Source organism: Bombus pyrosoma, linkage group LG15, assembly GCF_014825855.1.
Source record: "Bombus pyrosoma isolate SC7728 linkage group LG15, ASM1482585v1, whole genome shotgun sequence".
Lineage (NCBI taxonomy): Eukaryota > Metazoa > Arthropoda > Insecta > Hymenoptera > Apidae > Bombus > Bombus pyrosoma.
The window spans coordinates 2,172,525-2,196,016 of record NC_057784.1 but is presented as its reverse complement, the minus strand read 5'-3'; the positions used below and the strand labels follow the sequence as shown (position 1 = coordinate 2,196,016).

The following is a 23,492-nucleotide window of genomic DNA, read 5'->3' as shown; positions in this document are numbered from 1 at the left end:
GTATTAGAGTTGCGAAACAGTCAAAATTCCACGTTTTAAGCTACAGTGGTGAATGAATGTTAATTTCACGCGTTGAATTAGAGCCGTTATAATTCCTAATACTCCTTTCTGCTAATACTAAACATGTAATCTTCTTCCATCTTAACCAAATATACAATAGCAGTTAATACTAATTGTCAGAAACGTTACGAATATTTCAAACTAACATGTACAATAGGTTAATTATTGAGTGAAAGACGTTTCCCGCCTTTTTTTTCTTTAAATATCAAATATCAGAGATATACATCTCTGAAGATACGGCCTCTATACGAAGCTTCGTCGAACTTGTGAATAATATAATACTCGCGCACATGTGTTTGTATTCTACAACGATTTGAAATCTTACATTCTTGATAGATTGAAGTCAATCAGTAACGAAGAAATTGAAAATTCCGTGAATTATATTAAATTTATTCTGAATAAGAAAGGTAAAAGCGACAAATAGATCTAAAATATCGAAATATGAGTCAACGGTTTGAAAAATTGAGAGAACGTGGCAATAAATCAGAAATATGCGCATTTGTTCAAGAATCGAGCGTGGAACAGGTAATCATAAATATTCCATTTCAACTATAACTTATGATTTTATGACTGACGTATATGGTGGTAACATTTAAGATTAAAATGTAATTTCATTAGCTTACGCGATTAATACATAGCAGTATTTGTAAATCGAATGGAATAAAAACATTAGATGACCTTCTGCAAGCATTTTCCAATTCTGAAGCCTGTCAAACTAAGCGACGAAAAGTGATTGAATCTACGTTAAAAAATTTGGAGGAAACAAACATATCTCTAGGGCAGGCAAATGCGATCGTTAGCCGAATAATTTCTGACTTGCCAAGCTATTCAAAGCAACATCTTGTCAAACTTGTTGACTTCTGTCTCACAAATATTCGCAATAATGATAATGGGCTATGCAGGTATAGCAATTTGTTTTTGCTTCCATTTTCTTCTCTTCTTTTTCTTCCTGCATGAAAGTTTTTCAAACCACTTTCTTCATTTTTCAGTTGGAAGGATTTATTACCTGCATTACTGGAGGCACTGGAAAATGAAAAATATATTGTTCATGCAGATGCTGAAGTTTCTGGAACTGAATATAAATCACTAATTATTAAAGCCATATGTAATTATCATTGGAACGTCAATCTTTTACCATCTTTGGCAAAAATGTTTGGGTAACTGACTTTTTGTGTCTATATGATTGAATCTTACGTATATGAAATTTTAGAGATAAAAGAGTTATTTGATTTTACCCATGTAAAGGGATATGGTACTAGATAAAACAGATCGTAATGAGGTTTTGAGGACATTATGTTCTGCTCTTCCAAATCTCCCTCTGGATCAAGTACCCTCATTCACATATCAGACATTAAAATTATGTCCAAATCAAGATAATAGGAAGCTTTTGAACGCCTTGTCCAAATACTTTGAGTTATGTTATTCAAAAACAAGTTTGTCTGATGACAGTAATAGTCTTGAAAATATTGGTATGTAAAATATGTAACTAAAATCTGTGTATATTCATTGCATAAGTTTCTAATTACCATTTTTGTTTTTATATGGATATTTATAGATATAATTAATTTAAAAGAGGTACAAGACATTGAAAGCACTGTTTTGTATCATGTGTACCAAGCTGCTCAGTTAAATCATGAAAACATGAAAGATTTTATCCGTTTCCTTAAACATGTGTCTCATGCCCCAGAATACGTACTACAACCCTTTATGCTCTCTGTACTGATGTCAGTTTCTACAATATATGAAGATCAGGTAGTAAAAATTTTTAGTATGAAATCAAAAATTTGTATTTTTACTTTATTATTCTGACGTAAAATATTCTTAACAGATATTTGAGATATTAAGACTGGCTGTGGTTAATAATAGCCTAGAAGAAGAAAAACGACAAAACAGTGCATGGATGAGACAACTTTTACCTACACCTTGCAATATAATTGGGATTATTCGACAAGTCATTAATAGCAGGTCAATTCAATTAATATTTCTTTTTTCACATATACGCTTTATTTTACTGTCTAATTTTAATTTTACAGCAATAAAGATCGTCATTTAGTACTAAGGGGACTTACAAATTTAGCTTTTACGTTAATGAATGCTGATCAAAAATCCAAAAATAATGCAACAGCTATGTGGCGTATTGGATCCGAAATAATACGAGAAATAATTAAGAAACGTCATGAGACAGTTCCTATTGTGTTACAAGAGTTAATTAATAAAATAGTAGCAGGTGGTATGCCGACAACACACTATACAGGTAAAAAGGCAATAATATTCTCAGAGAATTGCATCAAATGTGACTCTATTCTTTAATCCTACTTAAAATAAATGTTTTCTAGATTGTTTAAAGTATATGTGCCATGAATTGTCAATAGTTGTTTTGGATCATCAAGTCTGGATTATAACTATCCTCGAACGATTGTTATTTTTACACCCTACAGTTGCTAATCAAGTTTTGTATGCTATTTTTCCATTGGCACGTGTTTCACCAAATATACGAGAAAACCTTTTATTGACTTTGAGAAAAGCTCTTTACAGGAAAGGTGCATTAAAACGACAAACAGCTGTGACAGGATATCTTGAAATGTTAAAATATACAAACATGCATTCTCAACTTAGCTTTAGACTTAGTCAATTTAATGATTCAATGAGCGCTAGTTCTAAGTCAACATTAACTCAGGTATATATAAAGATCATAAATAAAAATGGAAAGAAACTACTTCCACTTATCTTTATGAAAAAAATTTTACAATTTTTATCACTCGATCTAGGTAACTTTGGAGTATAATTCGCAACGAGGAAAATCGGTGACATACTGCGATAAAACTTTATATTATGAAATATCGGATATATTAAAAAAGACCTTTACTTATGAGTATGAAACCAGATTACACTTGTACGAAGGTATGGAAGATTTGTTTGAACGACCAACAATTTGTTGTTTGATATTGCCATTTTCTTAATCTCAATTACGTTTTTAGGCCTGTATGGTACTGTGATCAAAAATCCCGAAATAACAGAAATTCTAGTAGACATGCTCCTTTCACATTTGAATCTATATCTTCATACAGATGATAGTGCCTTGCCACCTGTAAAATTGGAATTGTGTACAGATGTCCATGGAGTGGAAGTAGTATTACAAGAACCTATTGCTCAATTGATATTTACGTTACAAAAGACATATATTAATACAGTTGTAAAAAATACACATACTCTTGAAAAATTACATGATATTTTGAAATCACTGTGTAGGAAAATGGCAATTACAGAATTGGAGCATTTAAATTTGGTAATTAAAATTTAGACGCCAATATAGAAAGTGGCGTTGATATGTCAATGTAAAAGTAAACCTCAATAATTTTAGGAACCTGGAACTGACTTACTTCATGGAGACTTTCCAAAGTCAGAGATCAAGTTAAAGAATCTTGGTATGGTCATTGGGATATATGAGGCTTTAATGGCATTTCAAATTGGAGAATGGTCGAAAGGGAATGAGGAAAGCTCTCATGATACTAACAATTTGTTCAAAGGATATACACGTTTGATAGACTTTATTAAAAAGGTAGAATAATTTTTCTTTACATAATATAGTTTATTTTAGCTTCATGGCCGTAAAAGGAACTCGGTTTACAACAAAATTATTCTCCTTATTGTCTTGCATTCTCAGTTTACACACACAACCTTATGCTACCCTTATTTTACTATCCCTTTTCTACTGTCTACCATGTAACACTTAACTATTATATATGTCTATTATCTGTTGCATAAATCTTTACCTCCTTTGCTAGATATTCCCCTCTCTTCGCTCTTTCGTTTTTCTTGTTTTTCAATTTTCTCATCCAGTCTATGCCCTTATTGTTTCCTTTCTTACTGATTATCTCTCCTATACTAATCCCCTACTCTTTTACCATGTGCTCTTGATTTCTGTATTTGGATTTTATTTACTTAGCTGTTGTATTAAAAATCATGACATTCGCTATGAATTTGTCTAGCAATCCACAAAAACGAAAAAGAGTGATGGTAATAAATCTAAAAAGGACAGAGATCCCAATAATACAACTAAAAAGCCGGCTAAATCAAATAATATCAAAATACCAAATACTATTATGGATTTGGATGTAATTCGTCAAAGTTTACCGCTCTTATTTTCGTAAGTACCATGATGATTGAAATGAGTGTTGCAATTACTAAACCATTCTGAATGTTTCCATGGCTTTAAATTGCTTATTTTTATTTTAAAAATGAATTGTAATTCATAAATAGAAGATCTTCTACTCAAAATGATGTTGCACTTAGAAGAGACCACAGCTTTTGTTGCTATATATTACAAACATGTGAACAACTCTTGCAACGCACAAAGTCATTTATACAGGATACCTCTCAATTGCAAAATCATAACTATATAAATACATATATTGATGTTGGGAGGTAAGTTCTGAAATGGGATAATAGTGCCAATAAAAGCATAATAATAATAATGAAATCATTTCTAGATTGCTTTATAAATATTTTGTACAAAATCTGGATGATGCACTTATAAATGATGAACAAGTAACTATATTGGCTTTACAATGTTTCAAGGAAATTTCTTGCTGTATATGTACATTACTCTCATCTGAATTGCCAAAATTTCTCAATTCAATTTGTATGTATTTATCTAACAGTTTACTACGTTATTTCGACAATTTAGATCACAATTTTATTTACTGTTTCAAGTTGAAGTACAATCCAAGAAGGAATCAAAATCTACAAATGTCAATTATCAATTACAAGAAATTATTTTTTCATTGAAGTCGTACCTCAAGAAGTTTCTTACAGAAGAAACACACAATGATGACAGGGAGAAAGTATCACTTCTGTTATTACAAACAATAGAACAATTTACATATAAGATTAACTTTGAAGATTACAATTCTGAAGAGGTTAGTATATCTTTCATGAAAATTATCTTCTTTGTTTATATAAATCCCTTTTTTCACTAAAAAAGATGCTCGAATATATAAAAGAAATTATTCAAGTAGAAGATATTCGAAGTTCTATTGTTCCTACAATCATACAATTCTTCTTGAACTTGGAAAAACATAGTCAAGAATGTGGAGATACATTGAATGAAATTTGTATGGAATTATGTGAAAAAGCTGGAAACATTGATAACGTAAGTAATAATTTTTGTTACATAATATTCAAAACGTTTATGTCTTAAATTGATTGTTATCCTTACCTAAATGTAGGTAACAATTGAATTAGTAGCAAATGGTTCATATAAAAGTATACGTGAAGATACTATACTACAAGTTTATAATGTTTTGAGTGGTCACATTAAACAAAAATTGGATAGTGCTTCATGGTTATTGATGCGATTAAAGGCAGAAGACACTATAGCTAGAGCACCTGGAACAATTGATGAAGCTTGTAAATATAAATTTGAAATTCCAAATCAAAATTTTATAATATTCACAAAAAATGATATTGTTTTAACAGGGAATAACAGTTTAAGAGATAAAGAACGAAATCTATGTAGACAATTATCTTATCTTGCTCAAGCACTTCAAACATTAGCTAATACATTGATCAAACCAGGTCCATCCACTGACTTCACCTTCAAAAATTTGCAATACTTGTATCATTTACTTGGTAATCTTACAAAATACTTTTATGCTAAATCGAATGATCAGAATGCAGCGTTTCAAGCAGTCAAGTATGTGCTGCACATACATATATCACTTTGTAACTAATGATTTATACGTTTACCGAAATTGACAAATCTCACTGGTTATAGATTCATTCAAGTGGTACAAATAGCTGGAAAATCATTAAAATCTGCTTTCTATAATTTGGTAACATATGTAGAGGTATGTCGAATTCGAATTTTTCATACATTATAAATAAAAATCGATGTCATCAGTATCATTATTCATTATTTTATTTTATCATAAAATATCTTCTGAAGGAAAATCAAAATAAATTGAAATTAAAATCCGATTCATACGCACAAAGGAATAAAATTTTAAAAGAAACCAAAGTAATACCTCGGGTAGTATATGAAATCGAGCAATTTAACAAAGAAATATTACTACTTGGCAAAAGAACAGGCGTAAGTATAAAATACAAGTATTAAATATTTTATTCTTCGTTCCTCTTTATATTCACAATTTTTAACTCGCATAAATCTAGATACCGCTAGAAAATTACTTGAAACGAAGTATAACGAGAGATTTTAGAATTAAAAATCCACAACTGATAGAGGGACTTGAGGGAATGGATGTCAGTTTAGTAAGTAAAAGAAAAGATATTGCATTATACATTATTTTTCACAAAATTGTCCGTACTGTAATAATACTAGAATATCTCTAAACTTTATAGCTCAATACACAAGCTCCAGAAAACCCTGAGAGTGAAACATCGAATATGAATGATTGTGACAGCAATAGTGATGATGATACATCTCAAAGCAAACGACTCAGGGTGGATGATTGAAACATTATTAATTAAAATATTTAATACTGTCTTATTATTAAAAAAAACTTGTATTTTAAGTATTTTTATATAAAAATTGTTTAATAAATTTAAAAATGAAAAATTTTACGGATTTATCTTTGTCAACTTATATCACTTGTTTTGTCTACTTATATTTTCATTTATGTAAACTATTTTTTGTACTATTATTCGTCTTATTATTCTGATTAGATTTATGAAAACAATAGAACTTGCACAGGTTAAGGAATCTCTATCAATAGTAAAGAATTTTATGGAATCATCACATTTATAATTTTTATGCTACAAAATCCAATGGTCTATTGAATCCTCCTTTTCTGTTCATGTATTGTCTATACTTTCGTTTAAGAATAACATGTACGGCTCCTACATCATTCCCTTCAACTTTTTTGCCTTTAGTAGTGTCAAAACCACAAAAGCCCATTATTCTCATCATTTCTTGTTCCTCTGGTGTTTTTCCTTGAAGATCGGCTTCTACAAGATATTCATTTAAAACAGTCAGTTATTTTATAATTTATATCGGGCTTTACTAATATTAGATTTACATACCTGTAATCACAGGACGTTCTGTTGTGGGTTTTAATTTGGGTTTAGGTCTGTCCCTTTCTCTTGATCTAGATCTGCTATATGAACGTCTATGCCTGTCCCGTTCACGATCACGATCTCTTTCTCTATCCCTCGACTTTACTCGATCTCGTTCAACGGATCTAGGATTATTTAAAATTCATGCAATCTTTATATCATTTAAGTCTAATAGAAAAATATAGGAAAATACCTTCTTCTTCTTTCACGAGAACGTCTTCTTCTTCGATCTCTATCTCGTTCGCGTTCTCGATCACGATCTCGAGACCGATCTCTTCTTCTTCCTGGTGAAGGTGTACGGCTACGTCCCATACTTCGTATTACTTAATTATTTATAATTAACTTAATAATAACGTGATAAAGGCTGTCGAATGGACATATTCATATATGCACGTACGTTTTTATATCGAATATATAATTGATATAATGAAGAGGTTATGTTTACATAAATTGAACCATATCAGGTTATGTTTAACACAGTTGTAATATTATGCTACATAACTTATAATATCTATATTTGGTATGCTCATATCATACACAAAATAATGGTAGGTAAGATCTCCAATTATAATATAGGAATAATATCTTGTGGTGTAAATGATTTTTTAGTATGTATAGCAAAAAACAGTATTATGCTTCGTGACGTCCTTTATAGCTGACGACTCATCGACATTTATTGCCATGTTTGTATTCGTACATAATATAGTTAATCCATAATATCGATATAATTTAATCATTATTGATCATGCTTAAAATACGAAGAATTAAATTATTTTCATTCCAAATTGCTTATTCAGAAAATTGATTAATTAATAGAGTTCATATTATTTCATAGCGGCTTAAAGAGCTAAGAAATAATACATATTATTTGTATGTATCAGTTATTGATATTTAATCATTAATTCACTAATATGAACTTAAAATGTTACAAATTTGCATGAGGATATGTTGTAGAAAGAGAAGGGTCAGTAACAAAAAGACAAAAATAAAGAAAATTTTTTAAACACGAATATATATTTTATGTATATAAGTTTATACAAGCTTATACATCTTTTATATGTGAAAAATAAGAAAATTTAAGAATATAAAGATATTCCATACATTGCGAATGTAATGATAGAATACATATGTATTTTTATATGTACTATATGTACATAATGATCGAATTGCAAGTGTCAAAGATGTACATATGTATGTGAACAAAAATAGACCACAAGAATGTGCATCACGAACTTTTCGTTCAATTGGCTAGTTACGACTTGGCTAGCAAAAGCTAGTTTTAGCTAAGATATGCTATTTATATTCGTTTATTAGATTTAATCTTAAGTGCGACGTAACTGAGAGCGGACTTGTCAAATATAACTTTTTATATTCACTCTGTTACTCTTAAATTTAAAAACGATACTTTGATGAAAAAAAATTCACAGTTTAGTACCAAGTTTAAACACAGTTAATTATGAAAAGTACCAAAATAGGAAAATAGCTTTTCCGATGAATACTTGCAATTAACTTGAGTACATTTCGAAATGATTCGAAGTGGAGGATATAAGAGGCCGACGACCGTTCTTGTGTTGCATCATTAAGTTTCAATCGTTCAAAGAGGCGGCACCCATCTTCTGTGTAAACGTGTTATTCGTCAGCAAAATATTCTGTGTTTAATAAAGTTTTATATTTCTACGTAATTAAAATGGTAAGAATTCACAATTCGGTCCAAAGTGACTACTGTAGTCAAAGTAACAGAAAGAAAAAGATGAAATAAAAAATTTAACTAAATAATAAATCATTAATACATTAATAGTTTGAATAACATTCTATTTATTATTAAACGATGTAAAAATTAGTTTCCTCTATTTTAATTTTCTTTGGAAAAGAAGCGATGGTTCGATATTTTGAATTCAAAAGGGCAGTTGTATATGCGATAAGAGCAAGGGGAGAAGAAAAAGATCTTTATAGAAAAAATTTTTACGTTTCAGCGTGAGTGTATATCTATTCATGTCGGTCAAGCTGGCGTTCAAATTGGAAACGCTTGTTGGGAGCTTTATTGTTTGGAACATGGAATACAACCGGATGGACAAATGCCATCAGATAAGTTTGGTGGCGATGATAGCTTTAGCACTTTCTTCAGTGAAACCAGCTCCGGAAAACATGTGCCCAGAGCAGTATTTGTTGATTTGGAACCTACAGTAGTTGGTAAGAGAAAAAAGGAGTCATTAAATCATTAAAAATTTGATATTCAGAGACAGTATTGTTTATGCGAAACGATATTGTTTATGCGTTTGTAGACGAGGTTCGAACTGGAACGTACAAGCATCTTTTCCATCCAGAACAATTGATCACTGGCAAGGAAGATGCAGCGAATAATTATGCTCGTGGTCATTATACAATTGGTAAAGAAATTGTCGACCTGGTTATTGATCGAATTCGTAAATTGGCAGATCAATGTACCGGATTACAGGGATTTCTTATCTTTCATTCGTTCGGCGGTGGTACTGGATCAGGATTTGCTTCTCTATTAATGGAGCGTCTTTCTGTTGACTACGGAAAGAAATCTAAATTAGAATTTGCGATATATCCAGCTCCGAGAATTTCCACGGCAGTTGTTGAACCATACAATTCCATTCTTACCACTCATACAACTCTCGAGCATTCAGACTGCGCTTTTATGGTCGACAACGAAGCGATCTACGATATTTGTCAACGTAATCTGGATATCGAGAGACCAACTTACACCAATCTTAATCGGTTAATCGGACAGATTGTTTCTTCCATAACAGCTTCGTTGCGATTTGATGGTGCTTTAAATGTAGACTTAACCGAGTTTCAAACGAATTTAGTTCCTTATCCAAGAATCCACTTTCCTTTAGTTACATATGCTCCTGTAATATCCGCCGAAAAAGCATATCACGAGCAACTCTCGGTCGCGGAAATCACCAACGCATGCTTCGAGCCAGCGAATCAAATGGTCAAATGCGATCCTAGGCACGGAAAATATATGGCTTGTTGCATGTTGTACAGAGGAGACGTGGTTCCAAAGGACGTAAATGCTGCAATCGCTATTATTAAAACGAAACGAACGATACAGTTTGTCGATTGGTGCCCAACAGGATTCAAAGTTGGTATAAATTATCAGCCACCAACAGCTGTACCAGGTGGAGATCTAGCTAAAGTACAACGCGCTGTTTGTATGTTATCTAATACAACAGCTATTGCTGAAGCTTGGGCTCGTCTTGATCATAAATTCGACCTTATGTATGCTAAAAGAGCTTTCGTTCATTGGTACGTTGGAGAAGGCATGGAAGAGGGTGAGTTTTCCGAAGCTCGTGAGGATCTTGCAGCTCTTGAGAAGGACTACGAAGAGGTTGGGCTAGATTCGGTTGACGTAGAAACAGATAATGCCGACGAATACTGAATCGAGCTTATTTTTCTCACAGTTTTTAGTCCTTTGGTCTATTCTTCGCTAACTTTCTCGTTTCACCACTTAACTCTGATTTTCACGCTTTTTCCTCATCTTTTTTAAAACTTCTACTGCCGGGAAATCTTGTCAGGAACAGATATTTTTTATCTTAACATATATAGTTAATAAATTGATATTGTAAAGTATAATGATGTATCATAAAAAGAGAAGATTGAAAAATAGTATGTAAATGTGACACATAACGTACTTACATACAATAGTTTAAATAGAGGCGGCACAAGAAGGGATAAGGATATACATATTTGGAATAAAGAAATTGAAGATGAAAATTATAACACGACGAGGAGTTATCCCACATATTTTCTTGTCAATCAGAGACGTATTTCGTTTGTTTCGTTTTATTGCATTACACAAACGGGGCTGGGGAGGCAAAATTAAATAGCGGATTAAATAGTTCAGCGCGACGCTTTAACAAATTAAAAACGTAAAAACATTAACAGTACAATATAGTTTCTTATCGTACGTAGACGTAATGCGATGGCAGTCTTGAGTCCTGGAAAGATGCTGTGATTGTTGCACGGTTATTTCAATTTTAAATTTTCTATGTTCTATTTCCTATTTTCTATTTTCATTCGTCTCCGGTATATGCATTTTTTTTAACTCGCTTTGCGATCTTCGACTCTTCTCTGTCTCGCGGCTTAATCCTCATTCGGTAATAGTTCTTTTATTTGCGATAAGCTTTTGCTCGTGGCAGTGTCTGAAAATAAAAAATCGAAGGGGAGACCTTCCATAAAGTACGATCCAATAACAATTTATGTTTCCATTATTTATACTCGTGATGCATGTTGAAACAGACATAGATTAAACAGTATGATTTTCAGAGACTAGTGAACAAAAGATGAGTTACACGCAATCCCGAATAATAACGTGTGACCGTATAAACACCATCATAGCAATCATGATTCTAACTGGCGACTATAGGATACGAAATCTAAGATTGCTGCAACTATGCGAATTACATTAGCATCAATAGCTCTTCTACTCTATAATAGTAATAACAATAACAATAATGAAAATTAAGAAAGAGAAGGAAGACATATTCTCACACAGAAATTTCTATCCTACCTTTCTTCTTTGAACTTCTTCTTACGATTAGTATTTCCTGGATACAAAATATTTGATGTAAGTCGCGGTATAACTATTCCAATTAGCAAGAAGATAAGTGGAAGTTTCGTATGAAGTGACAATTTTATTCCCGTCATCAATCATAACATAACCTTTTAAACAAATATCTGCTAAAAATGCGACATTGATCTACGCACAGTCAACTGGTTAGAATCAATAATTGTAAAAAAAAAAAAGAGAAGAGAAAGATTAACGCATGTATAATCGAGAATAATGAATGAGGTGGATATGAATAAAGATACCAATTCCAATATTGTGTACTTTGTACATACGTACCAAAGTTAGGACTACCTACGCCTCGACTGGCTTCTTCTTCTCTTTCTTCTTCTTTAGGAAAGATGGTGTCCTAAGGCCTTTCTTCTTCTTCTTTTCCTTTTTCGGTGACTCCTCGCTAACGCTCACATCCTGCGACACGGAACCCTTAACACGGAAGGTCCCAACCGTAACCATAAACCTTTCTGCATGCACATGCAAGTAGCCAATTCGCCTTTTCCTTCTTTCTCCCTACAAGCTCGCACACGCGCGCGCGTCTGCTCTTTCTTCCTCGGATCTTTTCTTCCATTATGTATCGTTTTATCAATATATATATATATGTACAGTACTATGCAAAAATGTTAAACCATTTACGAAAAAGGAAGTATTTCATTTTTATGAACGAGCATAACGATACTTGATGTTGTTCGAACTCTGTTATTACTTTCAAGAATATAATTCACGAATTATCAGTACAACTGAATTTCCCCTAATTCGAATTTCTATAATTTTATTCTGTAGTATGAATCCGCTATGGAAATTTTTACATATTGAAATATAAACTTATTATAGTTCGAATTATTTGTCATATGACTAGACGCGTTATTTTACCCTCATAATTCGAATTCGAAGAAACCTAACCTTCGCAAGTAAAAGTTTACTAGCTATAAGTTGAAGTTTGGTCACGGTTATTTTTACGATTCGAAATACATAATATTACATATATATACATTACGGCAAAAAATTCTATATCAATCTGTACTCACTGTAGAGAATATCTAAAGGTTCGTTTTTATTTGAATCATAGTGGTATAAGTCAGACCAGTGATTACACAAAACAGTATTCTATGTTTATTATTATACAGAATTGATTATATTTTTGCGCACCATAAAAACGTACTGTGACAGAAAATGAGGTTATAGTTTGATTAATTATAAAACTAAATAAATGATATTTAAAAAAATTCAAGTTCTCAAAATCTTGACTTGTACCACTATGACTTTCAAAATATCATATAACACTGTATGGTATGGAAATATTTCCTAAAAATTACCTGCAATTATGAGATCATCGTCGTAGATGGTCTAAAACGTTTCCATAGTATTGTACATACATATGTGTATAAATACACGCGCACGTGTGTCCCATTTTCTTTTCCTTCGCCCCTTAGCGTTTTGCATGATCTTTATTGGATCCATAAAAATCGGTCATTCTTAGATTCATGCAAGCGAACACTATTGGCGTACTAGCTTATTCCTAGCATTATATCGCAGTTAATGACGAAGCAGCATTTGTGTATGATTCTCAAGACTCGTTCGATAAATTAAAGATGAGATTGTGATATAAAGATTCGTAAAAATTTACGATTAGTTTAAGATAAAAGATAATCGCGACTAATTCTTTCATGTATAAAAAAACGATGCGACGTAGATTCGTTAGAAATAGTAAAAGACAAAAATGTGTAGCTTTATCATTTTACGAAACATCCTTATATGCAAAATGTGTCACGCAATTGGCACTGATCTTTAAATTGTTATAATAATGATTTAATGCATGATAAAAGGTATGTTCCAATCTTGTGACTGTATGTATATATGCGATATATATTTCATTATCGCATATATACTTTGAGAATCCTCGAGCTTTTCTTTCGATAATTCATCGCTCCCTTTTATTTTTGCATTTTTCAAGTTCTATTAATCGACAATATAGCATGATAAAGATTAAAGTTATATAAGATATTATTGCACATTTGTGATAAAACTCGAGGATAATGATAATATTTAAGTTAAGATGACATAAGAAACAAACCTCTTTACTACTTTGAGAAAATGTACTGTGATGCGCATCAGAGTGATCGCCGTTTACGGTATTTTCCCCTGAAACAATAAGGTGAGAAATATTACACGTTGTCTAAAAATTTTGCATATAAATGATAAAGAAGGGAAGCATAATATCATGTAAAATCTATGTTTACAATTAATAGAGAGTGTATAAATAAAATTAGTGTATAAGTTAGAATGTCAGAAGAAATTGGCGAAGAATAGTCAAATGTTCACGCTTACCTCGAAAACGAAAACCAAAGTATAATTCTTGTTTGCTCTTCAAGCATTTCAAATATGCAGTCACATTATAACAACTGATAAAGATGTTAAAATGGATATTAAAATGATTTGTTTTGATCTCTGTATCTCGTTACTTTTAGGAAAATTATTTATTTCATAATCTTAATATATTTCGCATACAAAACATGTACTCGATACAAATAAAAGAAAAAATAAATAAAGAAAAAAAGAAAAACTAAAAAGACAAAGTATGCAATATCAGAACACGAACAATGAGCATAATACAACTGCAAACACTAGATATAAACAATAAACAAAACGAGCACTGTGTAAAAATAAAATACAAATTAACATATCGTTTTATACCTTTGATAAATAAAAAAATTTCTTTGGTTTGTAGCAACAGAAAAGGAATATTTTTGTGGATATTTGAAAAAGTATTCTTTAAATAATCCTAGGAACTAAATTCTACGATGATGGTTCTACTATTGGTTTTCTCAAGTTATTAACTTAAAGAAACTCCACTGAAGCAAGTGTTACATCTTTGAGGGGATGAATTTCTGAAAAGGACGATGTTTGATCGTTTGATGAAATCATTTTAAAGGAATACGTTATTGTTATTTTCTAAGTTATGACTAGATAATTCTTTGTCATTTACGATTTCGTCGGAATCACAAAATGTATAAGTATCATTAAGTCGTTTTCCTCCAATTTCTGCGTTTAAATCCACAATCTTCTCGTCTGATTCTTCTTCACCTATGGTCGATAACGGAGAATATTCTTGATTGTAATCCATAGGACAGGAATTCATACAATAAATACAATCAACGCACGCTTCTACAGCTTTAGTAGTGTCTGATGTCATTGGTTCTCTTCTTCTTTTCTCAATTTCGAACAGATCATACGAACCTACATTGCAATCCATTTCAACGAGTTTCTCTAAACTTTCAGATAGACCAGGCTCAACTTCTTCCTTATTTTGTCTGTGCAATATTTTATTTTCAACACTGCTCTCAACATCAAAACTTCTCTCTATTCGGAAGTTCAATTCAACTGCTTCTTTATCAGTATTTATTGGCTTTGCTTTCACTATTGTACGAAACTCGAAAATTGCGTCTGCTTCTGTTTCAACAGATTGATTATTCTCCTCGTCTAAAGCCAAATTCTCAAAAGAAATCGATGTAACTCCCATACTTCGATCAGAACCTTTTTTTGATTCATCACTGTTTATCATTGTTGTCAAATTATCTACCTGTTGCTCGATTTCCTCTTTCTCATTGTTACTAGTATTACTGTCTTCTTTTTCTTTCAGCTCTACAGCCTTAGAAGTCTCTGATAGTTTTGCTAATTCTTCTTCCCTTGTATCAATTTCGGATAAATTATCCGAATCTATATTCCAATCCATCTCAGCAAGCTTCTCTAAACTTTCAGATAGACTGAGTTTAACTTTTTCCTTATCTTTTTTATGAAATCTTTTATTTCCAACATCTGAATTTATATTCCAATCTATCTCAGCGAGTTTCTCTAGACTTTCAGATAGACCGGGCTCAACTTCTTCCATATTTTGCCTATGCGATTTTTTATTTTCAACACTGCTCTCAACACCAAAATTTCTCTCTATTCGGAAGTTCAATTCAAATTCTTTTTTATCAGTATTTGTTGGCTTCGCCTTCACTAGTGTATGAAATTCGAAAATTGCTGCTTCCGTCATGTCATCTGCTTCTGCTGCTGTTTCAGCAGACTGATCATTCTTCTCGTGTAAAACTAGATTCTCAAAAGCGGTAACAGTCGGTGCAACTTGTGCGTTTCGATCAGATGTTTTTTTTAATTTGTCACTGTTTATCATCGTTGTCAAATCCTTCTGCTGTCCGATGTTTTCTTCGTCATTGCTAACAGTATCATTGTTCCCTTTTTCTCTCAGCTCTATATTTGCATAGGTTTTTGCTTTCTTAATTTCATCGCATGCATCGATCACATGGTGAATAACTTCATGTATAACGATAACAGGTGTAGTTTGATTGGTCTGAGTCTTTTCGATTTCTTTCGGCGTGTGTTCATTATCTTTTACGTTCAAACATAATTTTGGAGTTGAGAATTGCCGAGAAATGGTTGATAACGGCGAACTAGATCGATCATTTAATTCTATACTCGAGAGAGTATCATAAACTTTTTGAAAAATTTCATTTACTAGACAGTAAATGATCACATACGTGTCATTTCCATTAAGTTCTGCGATAATTTCATTCGCTATATTGCTTATGTCATTTCGAAAATATTCACCGGTAGTTTCCAGCAATTCTAAAGTCGTGTCAGCGAATAGTTCCAACATATCAGATCCTTCGTTCGAACGAATTTCAACTTGTCCATTATCAAAACATATATCGTTATTTATAGTCTTTTTATCGTTAGAAAGCTCACACTTTTCACTGTCGGATAACGAATTGAACCAAATATAATTATCAGTTTTATCGTCTACGCAGTCTTTTTTTTCCCATCGTTGTTGTTCGTTTTTAGGACTTTTCTCTTCGTTTGATTGCAAAAAGCAATTCTGCTCCAAGTTATTATTGGGTTGAAATGTAAATGTTAACTTCGACGATTTGTCTATCATCGTTTTATCGATATTTTCGTGATCATTTTCTGAATTCATACATGGTGTCAAACTGTATATTAAACTCATATCGGACGGATCTAAACTATATTTCTTTGAAACTTTAAGTTCAGGAGAAGATAAAGCGATTAGTCTTGTTTTCGTTGGCGGTATGTTTGAATCAATACAGCTTACTATTTCGGTAATCTGTTCCATAGAGCTTGTATCGATCGACTTCAAATTCGTTTTATCATTTTTATCTTTTTCTTTCATTTTTTCGTTAGAAGACGGAACGTTCAATGAATTTACGTTATTTTTCATTTCCAATGATCTACGAACTTTAGATTTTCTTTTCTTGGTCGATTCTTCTTGTATTTTTTTGTCTTCAAAGTAAACCGAATTTGGAACTTGTGCAAGACCATTGTATTTCGTGTCACCCGAGCAATTTACTTGCTCACCAGTTAATATAACTGGAGGACAAGGACGGTAGTCGATTAACTTAGTTACTAACCGCTCTGCGATTATGTCACCTCGGACAATTTCTAAACGTGGTTCGTATCGATATAGTTCAGCAACTGGACAATGACGGTGTTTATTAATAACGCAGGCACCATTTTCAATCTTGTTCTCACATTTGTTTTTGCATTGACTGCAAAACCTGCTCGGTGAACCAAGATCTGCAACCATAGTGTCCCATAACACCACAATTGTATTTTAATATTTGCTCCTTTCGTTTATCTTCTTTCTCAGAAGATATTTATTATGATCACGGATGCTCACACCTGCGTATCTGAGAAATTTCTTGTATTCGCAACAGCTGACAAGATGAAAAGTGTAATATCTTAAAATCTTTCAACTGTGACATCAAACAAATCAAACAAATTGGTCCGAGTATATGCCGGGACAAATTGATTTCTTAAAAATCGTGTCAGTCATTACCATACTCGAGTTGTGCACACAACTTTTATAAATTACATTTACTATAATTCGTAATTCAAGGAAGAAATTATAATGAAAGTAGAATATTATTTATTAATGCGATGCAAGGTAGTTAACGTGCAATCTAGGACAAAAATTAAAAAAAGGGAGAGAATATGGAGGAAACACTTATACTCCTGTACCAAACATAAATATGCAAAATGTTTATGCTAATGTAAGTACATCCATGCAAGGTGCAAGCGTTAGTGATCATAAATAAAGGTGACAAATTAAGGTAGGGAAAAAATGTAATGATAAATTGCAACACCTTCGTGCTTATGGAACAAGCCTTGCGATCGTTATCATTAATTATACGAAATTTCATTTAAAAATGCAATATTATGAAACACATAGAAGACAGTGAGACTTAAAATAGAAAATGTAAAAGTAACACGACACAAGACTCCCCATATATTATATCGAACATGCATACTGCACGTTTCTTCGACCATTTTCAAAATACCTCCGCCTCTATGAAAATAATCGATTAAGTGCATAGGCTCTGGAAACTGAAAATTGTAAAAAGTAGCTTACCGTCGCTCAATACAACTTCAGGTTGACTTGGTGCAGGCACTTGTTTCGTTTCTATCCGTAGTACTCGGGGTTCTGAAAGTAATTGAGACACGATGCATTGATCGATTTATTTTTCAGTTCTGAGATAACAATAAAATACAAGAACATATGAGAATTTGTTGTTACTTACCATCTCTGCTCTCTTCTTCTGTTTCCGAGGTTACAGATACCGGCGATTGAATTGGACTTTTGGCAGTGCTTGATTCGTGTGTTGCCCGACTAACATTGAATGATGATAATGCTTCCGATTCTGATTGTGATTCATCATCTGTAAAACAAGAGAAGATCAAACCAAGATTAAATTTACTCGCTATGTAAATTTTCAATTGAGGGCAAATTTATATGCCATTTTGCTTACAGATATCTCCTTTTTGTTTGCGTTCAACTTCTCTCTTATACTGATCGAGTTCTTGATCAGTAATAGCATCAAAAGGATTTTTGGCATACGGTGTCTTGTAAACCATTGCATTGTGTTGAAACCCTCTTTGAATGATACCTTTACTGGCTGCCCCTACCAATACTACTTGTTCTCCTGTTCCGCTAATAGTGGCATCCTTTCATAAGCGAATGTTCTCATCAATATATATTTTACCAAAAAATAGGATGTATAATTTAACAAGATAGTAAATTAATAAATTATTATAATCTTAATTTCGAGTTATTACTTAAAAACGTGTCACATTACCTGCATTTTTTTGGCTTCTTCCCATGTAACTCCTTCTAATATGTGGGATTGTGGTCCAGCTGATATCTTATCTGCCCTACGGTAATCCTTTATCTAAACAAAAAAGCACAGCTCCAAGAGTTTAATCAGTTTGCAAATACAATAATATATATTTATATATTATTTCATTGAAATATTTTAAGAAATGAACGTAAACTGAATCAATGCAATTTCATGTTACTTACCTGTTGTTGTAATTGTTTAAATTCCTTTGGATTGGTATTTTTCGGTACAAATTGAAGGGCACCGTCGATCTTCACCGGTGTACTGCTATGCGTCGGAGATCCGTCTGACACCCACTGCACACAAAACCAGAACGTTAGTCGACCCTTATCGATAATTCGACATCCAACACAGCATTATGAGATACCTATATTCGCATTGTCTGCGTATGTTATGTGTGCCTGCTTTGCTGGTGATGTCGTCTCGTTATCATTTCAATCAATTTGCGTGCGTAACACATTATTAATGTTGCAACATTTTAGACTATTCATTTGTCAAATTCAAGTACAAATTTTTCGATTAATTTACCTACGATCTAATCTTCTTACAGCATTAAAAAAATTACGTCTATGCCTATTTACGCCTACTATATACTACTGTCATTAACAGCGAATATTCTTCGAGTGTTTCATATCTACCTCCCTCTGATCTAGGGTCGATCGATCTGGTTTTGTAAATGCAGTGGGACGAAGAGTTGAATATCCATCCCTTCGACGACACGATTTTAACAGGCACACATTCATACACAGTTTTGAATGTGAATCAGTCAAATAATGATATCCATGCGCATCATATGATTATCTTAAATTCGATGCTCATACAACAGCGTTAAAATGCCATAAACTCGACAAAATGCTCGAGAATAAGGCTATTATTTGTTCATCGAATCGATCATTGAAATCCATAACAGATCCATAACACACTTCAATAAAATTCTTTCTATTTTTTTTTTCATTTTATACATGCTGCCATGCCGTTGTAAAGTAAAGAGAAGGGTTCTATTTTTTTTTCGAAAAATTACCTATACACGATAAACAGTAGACATATATTTATTTATATATTAATAAGCTACAAGAGAGAGGCGCGATAAAGTCCCATTATAATTTTAGTCAATCCACCGAAAGATACACAATATTATAGCAACATTTATTTAGGACTACATTTTATATTAATCATAAGTAGATCGTTGAGAATTTATTAGATGTATTAGGTTGTATTCCCTTTTCCCCTCTCTCTTTTCTTTCTTTTCACATGTATTTCTTCACAATGTATTTTCTACTATAATATCATAAATTGGAATGTATCGAAGGTACGCAAATATCACTACGGAGATTATAAACAACGAACAAATGTAATATAATTGATCAGGAGGATTCAATGTTCAGAATAATCATGAACTTTTACTTTCAGTTACTTTCCATATGAGATCTTTTCTCTTTCGCCGTGTCTTAAATGTATGCAATAAAGTATATTGAAAGAGAATAATGGACAACATGAAATATGATTGATTTGTTTTCTTAACTCAAAGGAACTAAGCAATATTTTTGAAAACTTGTACGATCTCTTTTCTTACAATTAACGATGATAATTACGTTTCGACAAATAACTTTATAGAAGATTATAAATGTAACAACATGTGCATGTAAAATATCAATCTTAATATAAATGCAAATCTTGACATTGTCTTAATAGTACTTTTTTAAATAATATTATGCAAGATCGTCTAATTCTTGCGCAAATTTCATCTTCCTTTCCGTACACTGTTTTTTACTTTCTTCTATTATTTTTTTTTTATTTATCTTTTACTTTAGAAGCACGCCGTTACATCTATTCAGTTTTGTTCTCAAAAGTGATGACTTCTACCTTTGTAATTTTCTTCGGATCAGGAGTTCCTGTTTCAAGTATTTCGACCTTTTGATATACATTGGGCGAATTTAACCAACGTGACCTATCCGTGCCTTTACGGCCACCTTTCCAGAGCCTATAAAAAAGTGGGAACGTAATAAGTTTTCTTCAATAATTGTGAAGCACCTTTATGTAACAGACATATTTACCCCTGTTTATAAAGTTCTTCTTCTTCGAGTAAATATCCCAAAGACGAGACTGCCGGTGGTACTTCTACATCGTTTCGAGGCCGCGGAGGTTCTCCTTTTACTAGTGGATTTCTGTATATATAGCCAGTTCGGAAACCCTGCGAATGACCCAATAGCTTGTTAGCTATTACAGAATCAGTAATAAGCGAGAACGATGCAACGTTCCGGAATGAAAGAAAAAAAAAACAAAAGTACTGAGGGAAAAACAACGGAAGGTCTATATACTTACTGCATTATCGAGCATTCGCATAAGTGCCTCAAATTCAGTTCCACCAATTCGCCAACGCTTTTCGAGTTTCTCAGCAAGAGCAGTGGTTTCGGTGATTTGAGCCGTTTGTTGCGGTGTGGGTGGTTTTCTCGAAGCTTCGAATATAGCTTTCTTAGACTCTTCGGAAATAAGATTTAAATTATCCAAACCAGCAGGCATTAGTTTTAATTGGGTCTCGCAAGCTAGGACCATATTGTAAACATTGAAGAAAGCTTCTTCGACAGTTTCTCCGCAGCAGAGAGCACCGCGATTCGTTAAAAGCATAACTTTATTCATCGGTCCAAGATTTCTTGCTATCTTCTCTTTTTCTTCTGGTTCAAAAAATCCACCTACATACTGATGCGTGCTTACCTCTCCTATTACTATACTTTCTTGTCCAATTGGCAGTAATCCGCACTTTAATGACGAGATCTGAGGAAATATATAATTAACAGAGACGCAAAATGTAAAAACAGAATAAAATATGCATTTCTTTACTCACAGCAGTAACGGACGGAGTGGTAATATGAACAATGCATTTTATATCGGGTCTAGCAGCGTGGATCGTTGAATGCAATTGAAACCCTGCCACATGAACACCAAAATTGGTTGTTCCCTGTTCCACGACCGTTCCTTGCATATCAACTTTAATCAAGCTTGAAGCAGTAACTTCGTGATACAACAGACCATACGGATTAACTAAAAAGTGTTCTTGATCTTGATTTAAACGTGCTGTAATTTGTCCACCAACACCTTGAGTCCAACCATAGAGATCAAGCAGTCTAAATACTGCTGCCAATTTGCAACGCAATAGTTTCTCTCCCTTTGCATAACCCATACTTTCGACACCTCGTATATCGTTGATAGGCAATACACAATTAGAAGCTGTAATAGAATTAGTTAGATAAGCATTTGATAAAACACAACTGAATAACTGGTATTTAACGAACTTACTTTTAAAAACATTTGCGTTAAACCGAGCACCTTGTGCACCCATCATATCAGAGATTTGCTGTAGTAGACCTGATGGTCCAGCACCATCTTTCATTTGTGTCTCAATAATGCGTTCTAATTCCTCGCGAAAAAGTCGAGAATTCATCATCATTTCAACTCTCTTCCTTCTCTCCATCTCCCTCATATCCTACACAAAAAAGTAATGGAAAATACAATTTAAAAATATTTCTTAGATATGCAACACTGTTGTGCGATTTTTCATTCGAGTCACATATACCGCCTGATAGTGGACTATTTTATATATGCCTAGAAATCTCAAAGAGATGGCTAAAAAGCGCAGTATGTATCGAAAACGTTACACGTAGCACAAAACGTAAGTACAAGATAACACAAAAATTCTTTAAAAAATTTTTTTCGAAATCTTACCGCATCGATATCTGCAGGCCGCATTTTACTCTTCTCTTCTTCTGTCAAACCGTCCATCACCCCATTCGTATGTGGTTCAGTCAACGGTTGTTGCTGACTTGTGTCTGCCATTCTTGCTAATTACTGTCCTTTCTTCCCTAGATTATATTCGTTTTCCTCGTCGTTTGTTTGCTTTTTCGTATTTTTAATCACTGTTGCTATCACTATCACCGCCACTACCACTAGCTACGACACTACCACTGTCACTGCTACCGCCGCCGCCACCACCACCACCTCCACCGCCGCCACCACCACCGCCGCCACCTCCTCCGCCACCTCCACCTCCTTCCACCCCTGCCGTTGAATGCCGACTAAAACAAAATGTTTTATATCATTATTAATAACTATTAATACGTTTTAATATATTTTAAAAAATTAAAAGGAAAAATAAGGGACTCGTTTCTCGATTAGATATAATTCTTATCTTTCTAGTTAAATAGAACTGATTTAACACATTATCTTTCAGTATTCTTTTGATTCTGACATAAGGGGTATATCATACTTCGTTATCTATAGGAAAGATAATTTTCAGGCGTTTCTCTGCTCATTTCGAATGTAGAAACCAATGAACACAAGAAAAGCGACAGGAGACAGCAAACGATCAATAAACTTCCGAGTAACAGTCAAGTAGAGTAAGGTGCGTCGAACGCGTAGATGGTAGGGGCAAATTACAGGAATCCTTAGTGCGACTGAAATCGTAGTTTCCTTTTTTCAAATTCTTACTACGTTTATTTATATCACGTGTTTCCATCGTCTTCCCCTATGGTCGTATCCTAATCCCCCTATCTTAACGCTATCTTTCATTTTATATTTTC

The 23,492-nt window shown here is 32.9% G+C and overlaps 4 protein-coding genes and 1 long non-coding RNA gene across 19 annotated transcripts; 2 read left to right on the top strand and 3 right to left on the bottom strand.

Annotated features, from left to right (window-relative positions):
- Positions 1 to 345: 345 nt before the first annotated feature.
- Positions 346 to 6,817, top strand: LOC122575445 (Fanconi anemia group I protein). Of its 6 annotated transcripts, none has more exons than XM_043744379.1 (22): positions 354 to 585; positions 679 to 962; positions 1,050 to 1,217; positions 1,306 to 1,529; positions 1,616 to 1,812; positions 1,889 to 2,025; positions 2,094 to 2,314; positions 2,397 to 2,737; positions 2,829 to 2,961; positions 3,039 to 3,346; positions 3,422 to 3,619; positions 4,050 to 4,207; positions 4,324 to 4,485; positions 4,551 to 4,702; positions 4,774 to 4,979; positions 5,045 to 5,212; positions 5,289 to 5,469; positions 5,539 to 5,755; positions 5,837 to 5,909; positions 6,008 to 6,151; positions 6,232 to 6,330; positions 6,421 to 6,817. In XM_043744379.1, exons 1-22 carry the CDS (start codon positions 502 to 504, stop codon positions 6,532 to 6,534), a joined length of 3,969 nt encoding a protein of 1,322 aa, XP_043600314.1. In that variant the 5' UTR covers positions 354 to 501; the 3' UTR covers positions 6,535 to 6,817. The 6 variants fall into 6 exon arrangements, with proteins under 6 accessions (XP_043600315.1, XP_043600312.1, XP_043600311.1 ...); XM_043744378.1 differs by having other exon boundaries at positions 4,321 to 4,485; XM_043744380.1 differs by having other exon boundaries at positions 346 to 585; positions 734 to 962; positions 4,321 to 4,485; positions 5,289 to 5,755.
- On the bottom strand, positions 3,629 to 4,450 carry LOC122575513. Its single transcript, XR_006319448.1, has 2 exons — positions 4,195 to 4,450; positions 3,629 to 4,086 (listed from the first exon to the last, which is right to left on the bottom strand). It is a non-coding gene; the product is annotated as an uncharacterized LOC122575513 (long non-coding RNA).
- Positions 6,774 to 7,811, bottom strand: LOC122575498 (U4/U6.U5 small nuclear ribonucleoprotein 27 kDa protein). The gene is made up of 3 exons (XM_043744521.1): positions 7,328 to 7,811; positions 7,102 to 7,259; positions 6,774 to 7,026 (listed from the first exon to the last, which is right to left on the bottom strand). Exons 1-3 carry the CDS (start codon positions 7,444 to 7,446, stop codon positions 6,830 to 6,832), a joined length of 474 nt encoding a protein of 157 aa, XP_043600456.1. The 5' UTR covers positions 7,447 to 7,811; the 3' UTR covers positions 6,774 to 6,829.
- A 385-nt stretch (positions 7,812 to 8,196) lies between these two features.
- Positions 8,197 to 10,889, top strand: LOC122575472 (tubulin alpha-1 chain-like). The gene is made up of 3 exons (XM_043744476.1): positions 8,197 to 8,824; positions 9,108 to 9,324; positions 9,417 to 10,889. Exons 1-3 carry the CDS (start codon positions 8,822 to 8,824, stop codon positions 10,541 to 10,543), a joined length of 1,347 nt encoding a protein of 448 aa, XP_043600411.1. The 5' UTR covers positions 8,197 to 8,821; the 3' UTR covers positions 10,544 to 10,889.
- Positions 10,890 to 10,931: 42 nt separating this feature from the next.
- LOC122575441 (protein hu-li tai shao) lies at positions 10,932 to 22,881 on the bottom strand. 10 transcript variants are annotated; one of them, XR_006319433.1, is made up of 15 exons: positions 22,639 to 22,881; positions 22,213 to 22,399; positions 21,761 to 22,143; positions 21,241 to 21,690; positions 20,973 to 21,109; positions 20,782 to 20,899; positions 19,101 to 19,214; positions 18,877 to 18,969; positions 18,550 to 18,745; positions 18,322 to 18,459; positions 18,153 to 18,224; positions 13,800 to 13,867; positions 12,011 to 12,154; positions 11,675 to 11,711; positions 10,932 to 11,306 (listed from the first exon to the last, which is right to left on the bottom strand). XR_006319433.1 is itself a non-coding variant. In XM_043744356.1 (14 exons), exons 1-13 carry the CDS (start codon positions 22,747 to 22,749, stop codon positions 12,026 to 12,028), a joined length of 2,196 nt encoding a protein of 731 aa, XP_043600291.1. In that variant the 5' UTR covers positions 22,750 to 22,881; the 3' UTR covers positions 10,932 to 11,306; positions 12,011 to 12,025. The 10 variants fall into 10 exon arrangements, 5 of the variants coding, with proteins under 5 accessions (XP_043600291.1, XP_043600292.1, XP_043600295.1 ...); XR_006319434.1 differs by lacking the exons at positions 11,675 to 11,711; positions 12,011 to 12,154 and adding an exon at positions 14,054 to 14,127; XM_043744356.1 differs by lacking the exon at positions 11,675 to 11,711.
- Positions 22,882 to 23,492: the final 611 nt, after the last annotated feature.

Excerpts from the sequence above, each read along its gene's own strand:
- LOC122575445 (XM_043744376.1), top strand. The coding sequence starts at position 502 with ATGAGTCAACGGTTTGAAAAATTGAGAGAACGTGGCAATAAATCAGAA. Across the intron at positions 4,703-4,773 it reads AAAATTTCTCAATTCAATTT|TTGAAGTACAATCCAAGAAG; the intron begins GTATGTATTTAT and ends TACTGTTTCAAG. Across the intron at positions 5,910-6,007 it reads ATTTGGTAACATATGTAGAG|GAAAATCAAAATAAATTGAA; the intron begins GTATGTCGAATT and ends TATCTTCTGAAG.
- LOC122575498 (XM_043744521.1), bottom strand. The coding sequence starts at position 7,446 with ATGGGACGTAGCCGTACACCTTCACCAGGAAGAAGAAGAGATCGGTCT. Across the intron at positions 7,260-7,327 it reads TCTCGTGAAAGAAGAAGAAG|ATCCGTTGAACGAGATCGAG; the intron begins GTATTTTCCTAT and ends AAATAATCCTAG. Across the intron at positions 7,027-7,101 it reads AGAACGTCCTGTGATTACAG|AAGCCGATCTTCAAGGAAAA; the intron begins GTATGTAAATCT and ends AATATCTTGTAG.
- LOC122575472 (XM_043744476.1), top strand. Across the intron at positions 9,325-9,416 it reads TTTGGAACCTACAGTAGTTG|ACGAGGTTCGAACTGGAACG; the intron begins GTAAGAGAAAAA and ends ATGCGTTTGTAG.
- LOC122575441 (XM_043744355.1), bottom strand. The coding sequence starts at position 22,749 with ATGGCAGACACAAGTCAGCAACAACCGTTGACTGAACCACATACGAAT. Across the intron at positions 22,144-22,212 it reads TAACGCAAATGTTTTTAAAA|CTTCTAATTGTGTATTGCCT; the intron begins GTAAGTTCGTTA and ends ATTCTATTACAG. Across the intron at positions 18,225-18,321 it reads AGAAGAAGAGAGCAGAGATG|AACCCCGAGTACTACGGATA; the intron begins GTAAGTAACAAC and ends AATTACTTTCAG.